This window comes from Barbus barbus (assembly GCF_936440315.1).
Source record: "Barbus barbus genome assembly, chromosome: 4".
In the NCBI taxonomy this organism is placed as follows: Eukaryota; Metazoa; Chordata; class Actinopteri; order Cypriniformes; family Cyprinidae; genus Barbus; species Barbus barbus.
This window is the reverse complement of record NC_136732.1, coordinates 18634235-18648873: the sequence shown is the minus strand read 5'-3', so window position 1 is coordinate 18648873 and position 14639 is coordinate 18634235. Positions and strand designations below refer to the sequence as shown.

At 40.6% G+C, this 14639-nt stretch overlaps 1 protein-coding gene across 3 annotated transcripts in view; it reads right to left on the bottom strand.

Moving 5' to 3' along the window:
- LOC306864519 (trinucleotide repeat-containing gene 18 protein-like) overlaps positions 1-14639 on the bottom strand; it is a 70367-nt gene that overhangs the window by 36690 nt on the left and 19038 nt on the right. For all 3 annotated transcript variants that reach the window (XM_079408577.1, XM_079408578.1, XM_079408579.1), the window contains exons 4-6: positions 7469-7573; positions 4376-6127; positions 610-712 (exon numbers count right to left, since the gene is read on the bottom strand). In XM_079408577.1, the coding sequence (XP_079264703.1) occupies positions 610-712; positions 4376-6127; positions 7469-7573 (1960 nt within the window). The remainder of the gene's footprint in view (positions 1-609; positions 713-4375; positions 6128-7468; positions 7574-14639) is intronic.

The following is a 14639-nucleotide window of genomic DNA, read 5'->3' as shown; positions in this document are numbered from 1 at the left end:
TGTTTATCTTGTGCTGGACAATATGGCAGTGGTCTTGACAGTTAACAATGTGGACACCACCAATGCCTCTAAAGAACTGCATTTGCCATGATGCATTTACTTAGGAAATGGCCAATCATGTGATAAGCTTTAAGTGATGCACTATGTAAAATAAAAACGCTTTTATTAGGCTACAGAGTACATATCGGATTTTCACGGTAGGTCTACTATTCATTTCTTTATAAAACTATTTTGAATACAAAACACACACACAGACATTATTCCGTATGGCTTACCACAAAAATGACCAACGTCAATGTGATTTGAGCCATCAGTCTTGTTTAAAGCAACATCAACAGCTGTCACCACACAGTTAAAATTTACAGCCAGTGAAACATAAACCTTTATAAATCTCAAATGTAAGAGTTTGAAAAGTTATTCTAAGAAATGACTTGTGAACTAAGGTTCCAGCGTCTTCCCAGATCTGCTGAACTAATGCAACTAAAACTCCAAACACAGGATTGAATTAGCAGCTAGACAAATGCCCAGTACATTTCTGAGAGCTTGCTTCAACATGCACTCAAAGTGCTCAAGACGCTTTTCGCCAGTGCTTATAAACTCTCATCTTACCTTAACGCTTTCTCCTGCTCACGATCCACACGTCTCGACAGCAGGCGCTCGTCCCCATGACGTGTCCTCTCGTCTCCTCGCTCTTCCTCTGTGTGGATTGGACCTACAAGACATTACACCAGTTGAAGACACTGACATCCGATCCAAAAAATTAACCAAATTTGCTAACTTAATCCCAATTTATATTAAGTGGCCTTAACTACTATGTACTTACATTTAAATTAATCATTTGAGACAATGCACTTGTGTACACACGTTTTTACATTTCTTAAAATACTTAAATTACCAGCATGTAATTACATCTTTAATTACACTTATAATTACAATATTGACCCATCCCTTACACTTTAACCCACCCTTAAACCTACCCATACCACCAAACCTGTCCCTAACCTTACCCCTCTCCCACCTAAATAGCAGCAAGAGTGTTTTGCAATACAATATGAACACAGTATTGTACTTATTTTTTGATGCAAGTACATCGTAGTTAAGGCCCCTTAATATAAAGTGGGACCTCTAACTTCGTAGTGTTTGCTAATGATATTTCATTTTTCATCATTTAAGATATGTTTGATACCAATACACACATCTCTTACGATTCTTATCTTACAAACATTGAAACTAGTGTCTGCCAGTCTGGCAAGACATAAATATTACATTTTCTCTTTATAAATACACCACTCCAGAAATAGCCCAAGGGTGTTTATCAGTCCTGACACTCAGCACCAGTCATAAGTAGTGTCTTACACATCTATGAGATTACATACAGACCGCGCAGAGGAAAAAACCCATGGAGAACCTATGCAGAGTAGCATATCACATTTACAAGAACCCATTGAAGCCCATCAATCACTTATCAATGTTTCAACACCACTGTGGTGTCATACACGGTTCAAATTGCTCTTCATAGAGACAGCCATTTGGAGAATCACTAGACAAAACAAGCAGTGTTTCAGAATTCAAACTAAACTAAAAGAGCCTTTGAAGTCTGTTCAAAATACCACAGCCCTGTATAGGAAAAGATAAATGCGCAGAAAGTATCTGAGCAGGATTTAGTTAGGAGTGTATTGAACCTTTCAGTACTGACAGACAGCAGCTGAGAAGAGATTGTGTTCTTCTAAACCGAGGAGGGGGACGAAAGTGCACACAGATCTCTGTCATGCTCCAGGGAAAAGGTTTCAGTCTGTTTCCAAGGTTACCCAAAGCCTGTCCGACATGCTATCAGTTTGCATCAAAAAGAGGGCAAATTAGTCAAGCAAAGCTCTGTCCCCAACACTTGTTTTAAATGTAAATTCAAACCTTCTCTCAGTGTGTGGGGACTAATGTTATTACTGCAATTTCCTTGCACACAAGAGGACATAAATTAATGCCTTTCTCCCCACCCTTTTCGGTCCCTTTCCGAAGCAGATTCGATTGCCAAGCAACAAACCTAAAGTCATATTAGAATGCACTGCTTGTTTGCCACCTTTAGTAGAGCTCGGTAAATTATGTTTATAAGCAAGCGGGCATGCAGTGTCTTAGTGAATGGTTTAACACTCAGAATCAGAATTAACAGAATCTCTTGGATTACAATTTACAACTAGACGGATGCACTGTCACATCCTCTAAAGTCAAAAATCTGGGTGTTATATTAGACAGCAACTTGTCCTTTAAAAATCATATTTCCCATGTTACAAAAACAGCATTCTTCCATCTTAGAAACATTGCCAAGCTTCGAAACATGCTACCTGTTTCTGATGCAGAAAAGCTAGTCCATGCATTCATGACCTCTAGACTGGACTATTGTAATGCACTGCTAGCTGGTTGTCCTGCATCTTCAATAAACAAGCTACAGATAGTCCAAAATGCAGCGGCTAGAGTTCTTACCAGATCAAGAAAATATGATCATATTACCCCAATTTTACAGTCTCTGCACTGGCTACCTATTCAGTTCCGTATCATTTACAAAATATTATTACTTGCCTATAAGGCCCTAAATGGTTTAGCTCCTGCGTACCTAACTTGTCTTCTACCACGCTACAATCCAACCCGCTCCTTAAGGTCGCAAAACTCTGGACTTTTGGTAGTGCCTAGGATAGCAAAGTCCACTAAAGGAGGTAGAGCTTTTTCACATTTGGCTCCTAAACTTTGGAATAGCCTTCCTGATAACGTTCAGGGTTCAGACACACTCTCTATGTTTAAATCTAGATTAAAGACACATCTCTTTAGCCAAAACAGCAGCTACGCTAATTATGTTTCTATTTGTCTCTGTTTCTGCCACGGGATTAACATCCCGTGGTAATTAGGAATGACAGAAGCTTCAGTCTGGATCCAACCCCTAAATGATCTGAGATGACCGAACACCTGAGAAAAGATAATGCCAACCCCTCAGAGGACCTAAGAGGATGCCAACGCTCAGACAACATACAGAATTACCAAATGACCACTGGAACTAGTTGAGACCTTACAATCTGACTTTGCTGCAGTTAAATTGAACTGCTGGTTTGTTGGCCAGAGGATTTTGATTTTGATATTGTGCAGTTGCTTTGACACAATTTACATTGTTAAAAGCGCTATATAAATAAAGGTGACTTGACTTGACTTGAACACACTCCCTATGCTAAAAGGAAACGCTGTGGGCCAAAGGAATAGTAAAGCTCATGCGGTTTAAGAAATTAAACGAAAGAGGGAGTGACCTTGCTCTCGAGCATGCCCACGTAAATGGGCTGTAACCACAGAAAATAAGACTGGGTCAGTGTGTTGTTCTTCAGTTTTGTTAAAGGCGTGAAAGCATGTAACAACAGAGACCAGAAATGTACACTTTTTGCCACCTCAAAGGGTTAGGTTGTGCTGCTTTTTTCGGCGGACCACAAAAAAAAACACTACATACAATAAAAGTCAACGGGGTCCAAAGCAAATTCACCTAGCAACATTGCATCTTTTCCTCCAGTTCTTTTCTTATTAATAATTGCTGTATTAATAAATCACAATAGCAATTTTTTTTTTACTTTATTATAAATAAAAAGCATTATTATAAATGCATTACCTTTTTCATTTAAGCAAAAGCATTGAAGGAAGAAAAACAAATAAATCAACTGTAAAAATCCCTTTAGTGTATTCATAACAATTAAATTGATTAAAACTATAAAACTACAAAAGCAGTTCAATCAAAAGCAGCCAGAGATTCCCCTTTTTCTTTTATTGTTAGATTAACATTAATGAGACAGACGGCCTATATATTAAGACCTACTGTACAGTACAGATCTAATATAATGTTACACATCAGATGTTTTTCCCCGAAAGTTCCCCAGATCACTTAAGACATAAATTTATGTTTTTGTGAATACTGTAATTGTGTGTATTTATCGGGATTGTGCTCTTTGGATGACAGTCAGTGCAAGAAGCGAGTGGAGAAGAGGTACTTCTCTCAGAAAATACAACTTTTAGATGTTTAATTATTATTTGGAGCATTGGGATTACTAGATGAGGGCTTAATGAACTCATTTTGTTGAACACCTCAAATTAGATGAAAATCAACATTTTTTACTTTTTTTTTTGCCTTTAGCTCAAATTTAGCCCATTCCGACTTTTGCCAGCACGGGCTTTAGCTCAAATTTAGCCCATTCCGACTTATTTAGCCAGCACGGGTCACATATATCCTTTTGTGTTCCACAGAAGAAAATAGCTTTGGAACAAGATGAGGATGAGTAACAGGTTACAGAATGTTCATTTTTGGGTGAACTCTCTCTTTTAAGAATGATGCATTTAAAGATAAGAAGCAACACACCTTTGATGGCTCCTCCAAGAATTGACCTGTTCCTGTCCGATACCGAGCTGGGCTTGCTGCTGTGGTTCCTCTGGCGGGCAACAGCCACCGCAATGCCTACCGGTGGATGACGAACCTCTGCTTCCCCCTGAGAAGAGCTTCCTTCTCTGCCAAAGGATTTAGCGCTCTCAGGTCTCTCGGGTTCCTTCTTCAACTGCTTTCCAGACTGCTGAGGCGGAAGATGCTGAGCTCTGGACACTCCGGGATAACCAGCCTCCAGTTTCATGCTGCCCAGTCCTCCAAACGAACTACGGCTATCAGATCCGTGCCTGGAGCCAGACTCGCTGGAGAAGTTGCCACTGTACTTGATGAGGCTCTGCATGGCCGAAACCTCCCCGTGACCCTTGGGACTTCCGCCACTGCCTACCGGTCTATGTAAGCCAGTAGTGTCCAAGTATAGTCGCTTGCCCTCTTCTTCACCTCGAGTGCCATGGGTGTGTTGGGCCGCCAATGCAGCGATGTGACTGGTAGCATAATTGCCCATCTCGAAAGGTTTCCATTTGGGTTCGGCGGAACCCAAGGCCTTCAATGGATGCTGTTCTGAATGGAGTGTAGCTGGATCCATTCCAGAAAACGGACGGGCTGACCTTTGAACCCTATCCCGCTCTTGGCTGCGGAATTCAGTCTCAAGTCCCGTTTTGATCGTGAGTTTTGATGTAGTGTTGGGTAAGTCCCTGGCATCTGGGCTGTGTCCAGATTTATTTGTGCACATTTCCAAATGCAAGGGCTTTTTCATGGCCAAACCATTTGACCTAATTATCGAGCCTTCCTCTCGTAAAATGTCTTTCTTACCGTCTCCATGAGGGGGAGACTCGCTCCTAACGGAGGACCGACTGTGGTCCATATGCGTTCTCTCATTCCCCACCTGCAGGGCTGATCTGTGCGAGTCCCTCTCCCTGCTCTTGTCATTTTTATTATCTCGAGCTTGGGAGGCAATTTGAATTGGCCCTTTTCGCTCGTCGTAAACCTCGACAGAAGGCACATAAGTAGGAGCTATCACTCTGTGTTCTTTGCCTGGCTCTTTTGCTGTAGAGTAGAGCGGGTACATGCTGGGTGGCATGTGGTGAGGGGGAGGGAAGGTGCCAGAGGACACCAGCCTGGGCGGGAGATGGGATGGGTTGGGCTGCAGGGAAGAGGGACTGGCATATGACACATGCAGAGTGCCAGCTGACGTAGCAACCGAATCGCTTCTTTTCTGCTTGTCGGAGGAAAGGTGGCCCTCCGATCGGCTGTTTTCGTCATCCCGGTCCCTGTCCCTCCTGTCCTGTTCCATACTCGGGTGTCGGGTTGGCGTACTGCTGCTTGTCCCGCAATTGCCAAGTAAACTCTGGTGAGACTGTTTGGGTTTAGTGTCTGTGAGGCTCAGAGCAGGCGAGTGCTGGTGAGAGAAAGGCCGAGCATGCGCCGCAGTTTTTGCAGATCTCTCAGAGTTGCTCACTCTACGCTCGTCTTCAGCCTTGACATCCAAGGTAAGGTCCACCACACTGTGGGGCCGTGACTCCTCTTTTGGCCTCTCTCGTTCCTTCCTTGGGAGGGAGTGGCCAAGGTCACTCTTACAGGGCTTCTCTTTTCCCAGATCCCTACTTGAGTCTTTAGAGCTTTTGTGAGGAGGCAGGGCCTCCTTTTCCCTGGAGAATGAGCCGGGCATGTGAGCCACCGGGCTCCTGGCCAGTGCGGACTGGGAGTGCACTGAACCTGGCAGGTAAAACCCCTCTGAGAAAATGAGAACAAAATAGAAAGAGTGAGCTTGACAAACCTTAAGACATCTGGTGTAAAAGATAAGACTGCTCAAAGGCCCTAAAGTGCAGAAAGTATATAAAAAGATAGACCATATACTATTAAATTGTTAAAAATGAGACACCATCTGCAAGTACAGCAGAGTAGAAAGCAAAGGACATGTAAAAGTTCAAGCGATAGTTAGTGAATGCTAACAAAAAAAGTGCTATCTGTTGAGACAGAATTAAGTCTAAAGTTTTGCAGGGTAACATTTTACTGTGGCACAGGTAAAGTACACAGGGTTACGAACATAAAGCCATTGCAAAAATGGCATGGTTCATAGCTCTAAAGTAGTCCATCTAGCATAATAATCGTGGGGAAGTCGTGGCCTAATGGTTAGAGAGTCAGACTTGTAATCCAAAGGTTGCGGGTCCGAGTCTCGGGCCGGCAGGGATTGTAGGTGAATGTCCAGCGCTCTCTCCACCCTCAATACAACGACTGAGGTGCCCTTGAGCAAGGCACCGAATCTCTAACTGCTCCCCAGGCGCCGCAGCATAAATGGCTGCCCACTGCTCCGGGTGTGTGTTCACGGTGTGTGTTCACTGCTGTGTGTGTGCACGTTGGATGGGTTAAATGCAGAGCACGAATTCAGAGTATGGGTCACCACACTTGGCAGTATGTCACTTCACTTCATAATAGCTAGCAATCTATCAAACCACTCATCCATGCACACTTTAGTTCTAAAGCCTAATTTCCATCTGACAACATTTTACACAAAATAATAATAGTATGAAAGAGAACATACATATACATATATATATATATACACATATACATATATACATATATACATATATATATATATATATATACATACACATAACTGGTACTTTCATAAAGAAATGCCAGGGCACTTTTCTTTTTCATCTCCAAATCAAAATATGAAAATAAATTTAAAAAAAAAAAAAAAAAAGTGTTGACAAAAACAAAAAAAGATAAATGATAAAATAAGAACATTAAATTCCTACATAAATTTAGTACAAGAAAAACTACCAAAAATATTTAACACTAAGCAATTTTGATATTAAACAAGTATTACTCCTTTTATTATTTTGCATTACTGTAGATAATTTATAGCCCTAAAACAGGCTTCATTTTCTTTTTTTTACCTTTTGAATTTAGGGTGAACCATGACCTGGATAATTCTTCAGTTTAGAGAGATTCACCTTGATAGATAACTTTATATACACATACAAGCCTAAATGTTATGATAGTCATATACACGCATAAATCACAGTGATCATGGTTAAACATGTTATTTCATAGACATATACAGACCTTTTTGTGAGTCAAAGAGTGCATGTTGGCTGAGCTGTGGATGCTCAATGTGGCCCAAGGGAATGTAAGGGCTGGGGTACAAACTGCTTGGCAAATGAGGAAAACCTGGAAAAGAGAGAGAGTACAGACATGTTAAGTCCTGTTATTCGAGAGACTAAGGGTGCTTTCTCACCTGCCTCATTTAGTTCGGTTGAATCGCACTAGAGTTCGTTTTCCCTCTTGGTGCGGTTCGTTTGGGCAGGTGAGAAAGCAGCAAATCGCACTCGGGTGCGCACCAAAAGCAGACCAAACAAGCGTACCGAGACCTCCTTGAAGAGGTGGTCTCGGACGGTACGCTTTCAAACGAACACTGGAGCGGTTCGTTTGTGGTGAGAAAGCGATCCGACCTTAAACAGACCCAACCGCAAAAAGAACTGCACATTTTTGGACTAAACCAGCTGCCGTAGTCAGCAGCTTATAGGATGAGGAAGTGTTTGTTGACAGTTTGCAGTTTAGCATGGCAGGTCGCAGACAAACTTGGGGTTGTGAGGAGGTGCGGAGCCTCAAAATAGCAGTGTGCTGTCTGCTGCATTTTACTCTGTCTTTGTTTACTTCCGGGAGCACCGTTGGAATTTTCCCGCACACTCTTTCTGACCAATCGAAAAGCAGTTTAGGGAATGCCTTCAAAGACACATCTAGCCAACAAGTGAAGCGGATGTTGTCACGTGACTGCATTTTGGTTCGTTTCAGCTGGTTCGGACCAGAGCAAACTGTGTGGTGTGAAAAAGGAACCAAAACGGCTAAAAATAGCTACAATGTATAATTTTTTGCCTTTGGTCCGCACCAAATGAACCGAACTACAGATGTGAAAGCACCCTAAGGGAGTGGCCCAAACTGTCAGTACTACCTCCAGTATTTAATGCAGCATCTGTATCTGGCTATCATCAGGCAGAAGGGACATTAGTACAATAACCTTTGAAAATTGTTTATGACAGCAACACTTGAGTCATTGACTGTTCATCGGTCCACAAAACCTTTTTCCAGCCGAGCAAAAATCTTTCGGTGTCATTATTCAATGCCAAATTATGCACACTTACAAATACACCGATTTTACTATTTATTATCTTTATCAGTTCATGAATCTGCTTCATAGCCGGAGCAGCAGCTCACCTCAGCCAAATCATAAAATTGACTTATTACCACCCAAAGCAAAGGGAGAGAAATATTTCTCAAACCTGACATCTGGTAACCGGGGAGTGGCCATTCACACATGCAAAGTCATGAATTTCATCTAAGATTCCACCAAGGGCAAAGACGCACAAATGCACATTCATAACCTCAAACACTACAAACAGCCATACACAAAAGCACAAAGGCATGAACAAATAGTGCTGACACATAACATTATCCCTCCTTTAAAAAAATAAGCTTTAATGAAAGACAAAAGGGTTGTCAGGGCTAAGAACAAACGGCCCTCTAAAGATAGAAATGCTCGACATTCAAAGGGGAGGATGAAATGTTTAGAGCATAATCCTCTGGAAGATATATAGGGTCATGTAAGTGCATTCATCATTCCTGCTTGTAGAAGATGCATTCAAATGGGTTGGATCACATCCTTCACTCAGAACCTCCATTGTGAGACTTGCAATGCATTGTGGGTGGAGCACGCTCGCATTTAAAACCAGCATGACCCGAGGCGCATAAGAGGCCTGTTGCTGCTTTTATGTAGTGAACTGGCAGGCCCGTACCGCCCTGGCCCCCGGTTTGTTTTCGGACAGCCGCATCTTAAAGCATGCAATTACTCAGAACACCAGAAGCTGCGTCATGCAGGCTTGGCACTTTGGTGAGAGGTCAGGTGGTGCTGGAATGACTCATAAGAACACCCTGAAGAGATGAGTAACCACTAAATCAAAGAGCGCGGCGTAAACGATGTGTTCGCGCTAAATGCTAACTGCTGAAACGAGAAGCGAGAGCGGCTTCTGCTGCAAATTAATGGAGTGAAATGAGGCTGGAATGTGCGCTTTTCCCATCCCTCTGGCTAAATAACATGTTCACAGAAGCTTTGCTGGAGAAAGGTCAAGCAGCCATTATATTGGATTTTCGGCCAAGCAACGGGGGCACATGGCTGCTGAAGCACCTTTTAAGATTTCACAACAAATTACTGCAACTGAAGACGAACAAAGCAGAGGGTTAGAACTAATTTCCAAATAAACTAAGATTACAAGAAGTGTATAGAAAACTCTTCATTCTTGGCAATCAAATTTGCAGTGTGAACAGACCAGTCTCCTCTGTGCGCAGATATTGACAAGTTCAGTTTATGAACAACAGCAGGAGTGTCTTCGGTGTAATGGATTAGTTCTTGCCATCAATGCAATTCAAATCAGGTCACATCAACCATTATGGATTGACTTGTGTGCGCCCGGAGCGGTCAGTTCTTCGACGTAGTGTTTAGAGAGAGCGATAGATATATATAGGGTCCTGGAGGGGCAGGGTCAAAGGTCGGCACATTTCAATGAGCGTTACCAGAGCTCTGAAGCAAGTTTTATTGGGGGCACATGGAAATGGCCTTAAAGCCTCAGAAACCAAAACAGTGTCTTCAATCTCCCTCTGTGAATCTCATATGCCTAGGGTTGGGAATCAAAAATCGATTGCAGAATCTTATACTTAAGGTCAGGAATCGGATACTTGTTGTCAAATTAAAATTTCGATTCCGCTTATCGATTCCTACGAGTTTTTTTTTCTTCTTCATCTGTGAGGACCGGTGTGACCTAGCGATCTGCCAGGACCTTGCTCGCTAATCTAAGCTCTCCAAAGTTGCGCTGCATTTGCGAACAAAAGCCAAAAAAGCTAAATATAATATCTGTAATAGCTAAACATGTTGTAAGAGAGGTGTCATCACCACCAACATGACATTAATTTAATAGATCGTTAAAGATCGTTAAAGAATTCATCAGTTTCATTCCTCAACCTTTGTCGTGTGCGATCACAACGTTGTGATCACTTGGTTCGTCCGTGCAGCGTACGATTACCCCAGTGTGATTATAACATTTAAATCTGCATTCGCGCTGCTGCTGACCTAAAGAGAGCAGCGGTCATGTATATGAATGAAACCGCTTCACAGTCTTTTCAACCAAACACAGTATCATTATTTCTGTGTTACAAACATTCAAATCACAGAAGCACTGTTATAAAAGTTTATAGTTCAGATATAAACTCTGATATGTACGGTAGCGATTAAAATGGAGTAAATCTCCTTTTGAAAGTAATTTGACACTTCAAATGAAGATTTATCGATTACACTGTTACGCCAGTAGGTGGCGAAAAGGGTCTGTTAAAATATATGTGTCTTTGAAACATACAAGAGATTCTTTCAAGGACGCGGATTCATCCAGTAATGAAGCAAGTACATCCTGAGTCATACATAAATTACATGTGATTTTGTTTAGTTGTCTAATATTTTTTTCTTCCGAATCATGAGAAAACCACAACTTCCATTGGGAAAAAAGAGAAAAAAAAAAACTAAATTTATCCAGAATCATGCAGTTCTATTTTGCACACAAACAGCTCTTAAAGAGTTAAGTTATGTAGCCTGTTGATTTTTGTTCACGGTATTCAGCTCCAATAAATGGTTTGCAAAAGAGACACAGGATAAATGTTTGATATCATTATTTAAAGGGGTGGTTGATTGCGATTTCCCTTTTTTCATTTTAAATAGTGTGTAATGTTGCTGTTGGTGCATGAACAGTATCTGCAAAGTTGCTGCGCTGAAAGTTTTTATACGTAACAAACCCATAAATTTACATCAACCCTCCCTCCGGAACATGCAAAAAAAGGGGCAAGGCCATGTTCTGCAGCTTTGTCTTAGAGGAAGAGTTATAGTGGAGAGCTGTAGCCATGCCGTCGAAAGAGTGTTATTTTCACCCAGCTGTCAGGTCTTCTGTGTTCGGGCTTCCTACGGACGCTGTAGTTCGTCAGCAATGGTTAAAATGTATGTTTGATTATGTTCCTGAAAATTACAATCGTAACTTAGCTCTCTGTGCTGCGCATTTTACGGAAGACAGCTTCCAGAATCTACACGAGTTCAATGCCGGATTCAACCAGAAACTATTACTAAAACATGGAGCAGTTCCAACTTTAAAACCAGAGGCAGCAGTTGTTGGGCCACAACCTGTAAGTAAGATTTAATCATTTTAAATGTATTTGCATGTATAATTTCAGACGTAATGTTTTAGTTTTATCAAGGACGTAAACAAATGCCAACACTGGCTTTAGTAGCTTAGTTATGCTATTTCGTGTGTCTATGACAAACGCGTACAAACATTTTGGACCCGAATTTGTAATTATGTACTAATTTTGTAAATGTATTTTCCATGTATACTTTATGACGTAATTTTTCATGTAATTACTCAGTCATGTATTCAGTTATATTAAATGTTTAATCAGGAGAAAACTGTATCTCAAAAGCTAACAAACAGCAGTAGGATTTTCAAGTAACAGCGTATCGAAATTCTTTGAGAAAAAAAAAAAAAAAAAAAGACCATTCAGAAACGTTTTGTAAGAGCCGTGTTTGCGGAGGTTCTGCTTGACTCTCTTCATTACCGCTTTCTGGGTCTGATTCTGGCTCAAACTGATATGGCAATATTGACACCATTATTTACATTTGACCGGAGCACATGCAACTGTCGCCCGTAAAGGTAATGGGCGTGAAGTTTCCGGACAATGTGCAGTACGCAGTTTAGCCAATCACAACACACCACCCCAACTAACCAATCTGAGCCCATTGCCTGTTTCTGAGGGAGTGGTTTCATAGAATCAGGAAGTCAACCGGTCGCTCAAATGACAGGAGAAAGCGGCTTACAATAAAGGTGAAATTTATGAAAAGGCGTTTAACAAACGAAACACGAAGACATGTTATGTTGCACCCCATAAACACAATCAAGCAAAGAAAAAAGGCAGTAAACCACCCCTTTAATCACATTGGAATCGAAACTGGGAATCGTAATCGATAAGCATAATCGGAATCAATAAAATGTAAACAATACCCAACCCTACATATGCCATAGATTAAATTCCTCGGACAGAGCAGGCAGGGCTGCTTAAAACACAATGTCAACAACAGGCTAAATAAAGGACTGAGTCAGCCCACAAAGCTAGTGTGGTAATATTATTTAGTCACGCCATTGCCAAAATGCCAGTGGTTGAGCTGTTTATTTATGCATTGTACGGGTGGCAGAGACATTCATCGGTCGATCTGTCTAAATAAGCTACATTTACATGGAAAGACTGCGTTTGTTTTTTCATTTTAATTGAGAGTCGGAGACGAATCATTGCAAATAAAACACCAGGGTTACTCAACACTAATCTACAATCACAGCCTCGCAGTCAAAGCAAAGTCTTCGTAATTAGTGATAAAAGTAACGTGAGAACATTAAGTGTTATTGACGGTCTAAAAATACAACCTTGTTTTAAAGTGCACATTGCACAGTGAGTGTCTTTATGGCACTACATGTAAGAAGAGCGGTGGTTCAAAGGCTGTGACTTTATTTAGTACATCTCAGGTGACTGGGTACCGGGTACTGCTACGCCGCTGATTGCATTCCCACACCATACTGAGAGATGATTGAAGGAGTTCTACTCTTAGCAACAGGGCTAGAACTGCAGCCCGCCGCATTTATTTCTGTGTCCTTCTGCATGCCTCGTGAGGGGTGTGGTGGAGGCAGGTGTGCTCTCAATGTACGGCTCATCTAATATCAGTTAATCTCGCTTTCTCTAAAGTGAAATAGAGAGAAAGTCTCAGCCTACACAATATCTGCAGACTAATTAGTTTTGATTGCCACTGCCATTTCCTACAGTTCTGCACCACAATGTGCCTAAGGCAGAAAAACTTCCTGACAAGCCAGGAAGCTAGATACAGGTTTCGCACACATTTTGACCAATGAATGTACATGACTTCTCAGTGCCCTCATGATTACTGGAAAGAAATCTATTTTTTATATTGCTGGGCAGATTATCCATTAGTCTACATTTTAATTAACGGATATGAACCATTTAAACTTTCAGTCTACAAATGTTTCTAATAAGATTTTAAACTAATATAATACATTTAGGAAGACATTATTAAATTTTCGTTCAAATGTCTGAGAAACTTGTTCAGTTTACATCTCAGTTGTTAATTTTTTTTTATTTTAATACAAATATTTACACCTTAAGACATTTGCTGGAAACAAAAGTTGTTGAATGTGAGAGGACATTTATTTTTGGAGTTTATAATTAAAATAACAACATTATTATTATCATTTCATTTTTACATTCTATCATACTCTTGTTTATTATTTACTACTACTAATTTATTCAAGCATGAAAACCAATGATGATGATGATGATGATGATGATGATGATGATAATACCTGGAAATGAGGGAATTTTTAAAAATACTAGAAAAGTTATGAAAACTATAAATAAATCTACAAACATGTTTAAAAACACTACGATTATTCTCATTGCCTGTAAATAAAAGTAAAATAAAATGTATTCAAGCATGAAAAACATAAAAAAATAATAACAATAGGAAATATGAGGGAATTTAAAATTTGTTATTCATAAAGCCTAGATTTTTTCCATGGAGGAAATTAAGGTTATTAATGTTTATGATGTTTCCAATCATTTTTAAAATTACCTGATATTCCCAGGATTTTATTGGCTGTGAGAACAGTGTAGATAAGAATACCTCCTGAAATAATAATAATATTTAAAAAGAAAAAGAGGTGTTTTACCATAACTGGTTTAGTCAGAGTGACTGTAAAGAGGAAAGATATGCGTGTTTTCTGGAGCACAGAACCATTTAACCTAGCTCATTCTTTAGGGATCTATTACTAAGGACAACGGAAGGTTACGTGTAAATGGGCTACATGTGGAGAGGGGAATTTAGCTCAAAAAGGAACAGTCAAAAAAGGAGGCCATTAACATTCAAAAGCAAAGATGCTACGACATACCCTTGCTGACATAAAAGAGAAAAACTGTTCCCTGAGGTTCGGACTATATAAAAGTCATAGAAAAAGGCTTTGAAGGAGAGGAGGTGGTTCAAGACCTGTATTTAGGCGCAGAGGGGCTGCAAAGGTCAGAAGAAGCTGCACGTATTTCAACAAACCCATTCGTGTGCACCAGAAAGAGGCACCTTCCAGAATTTCTGCCA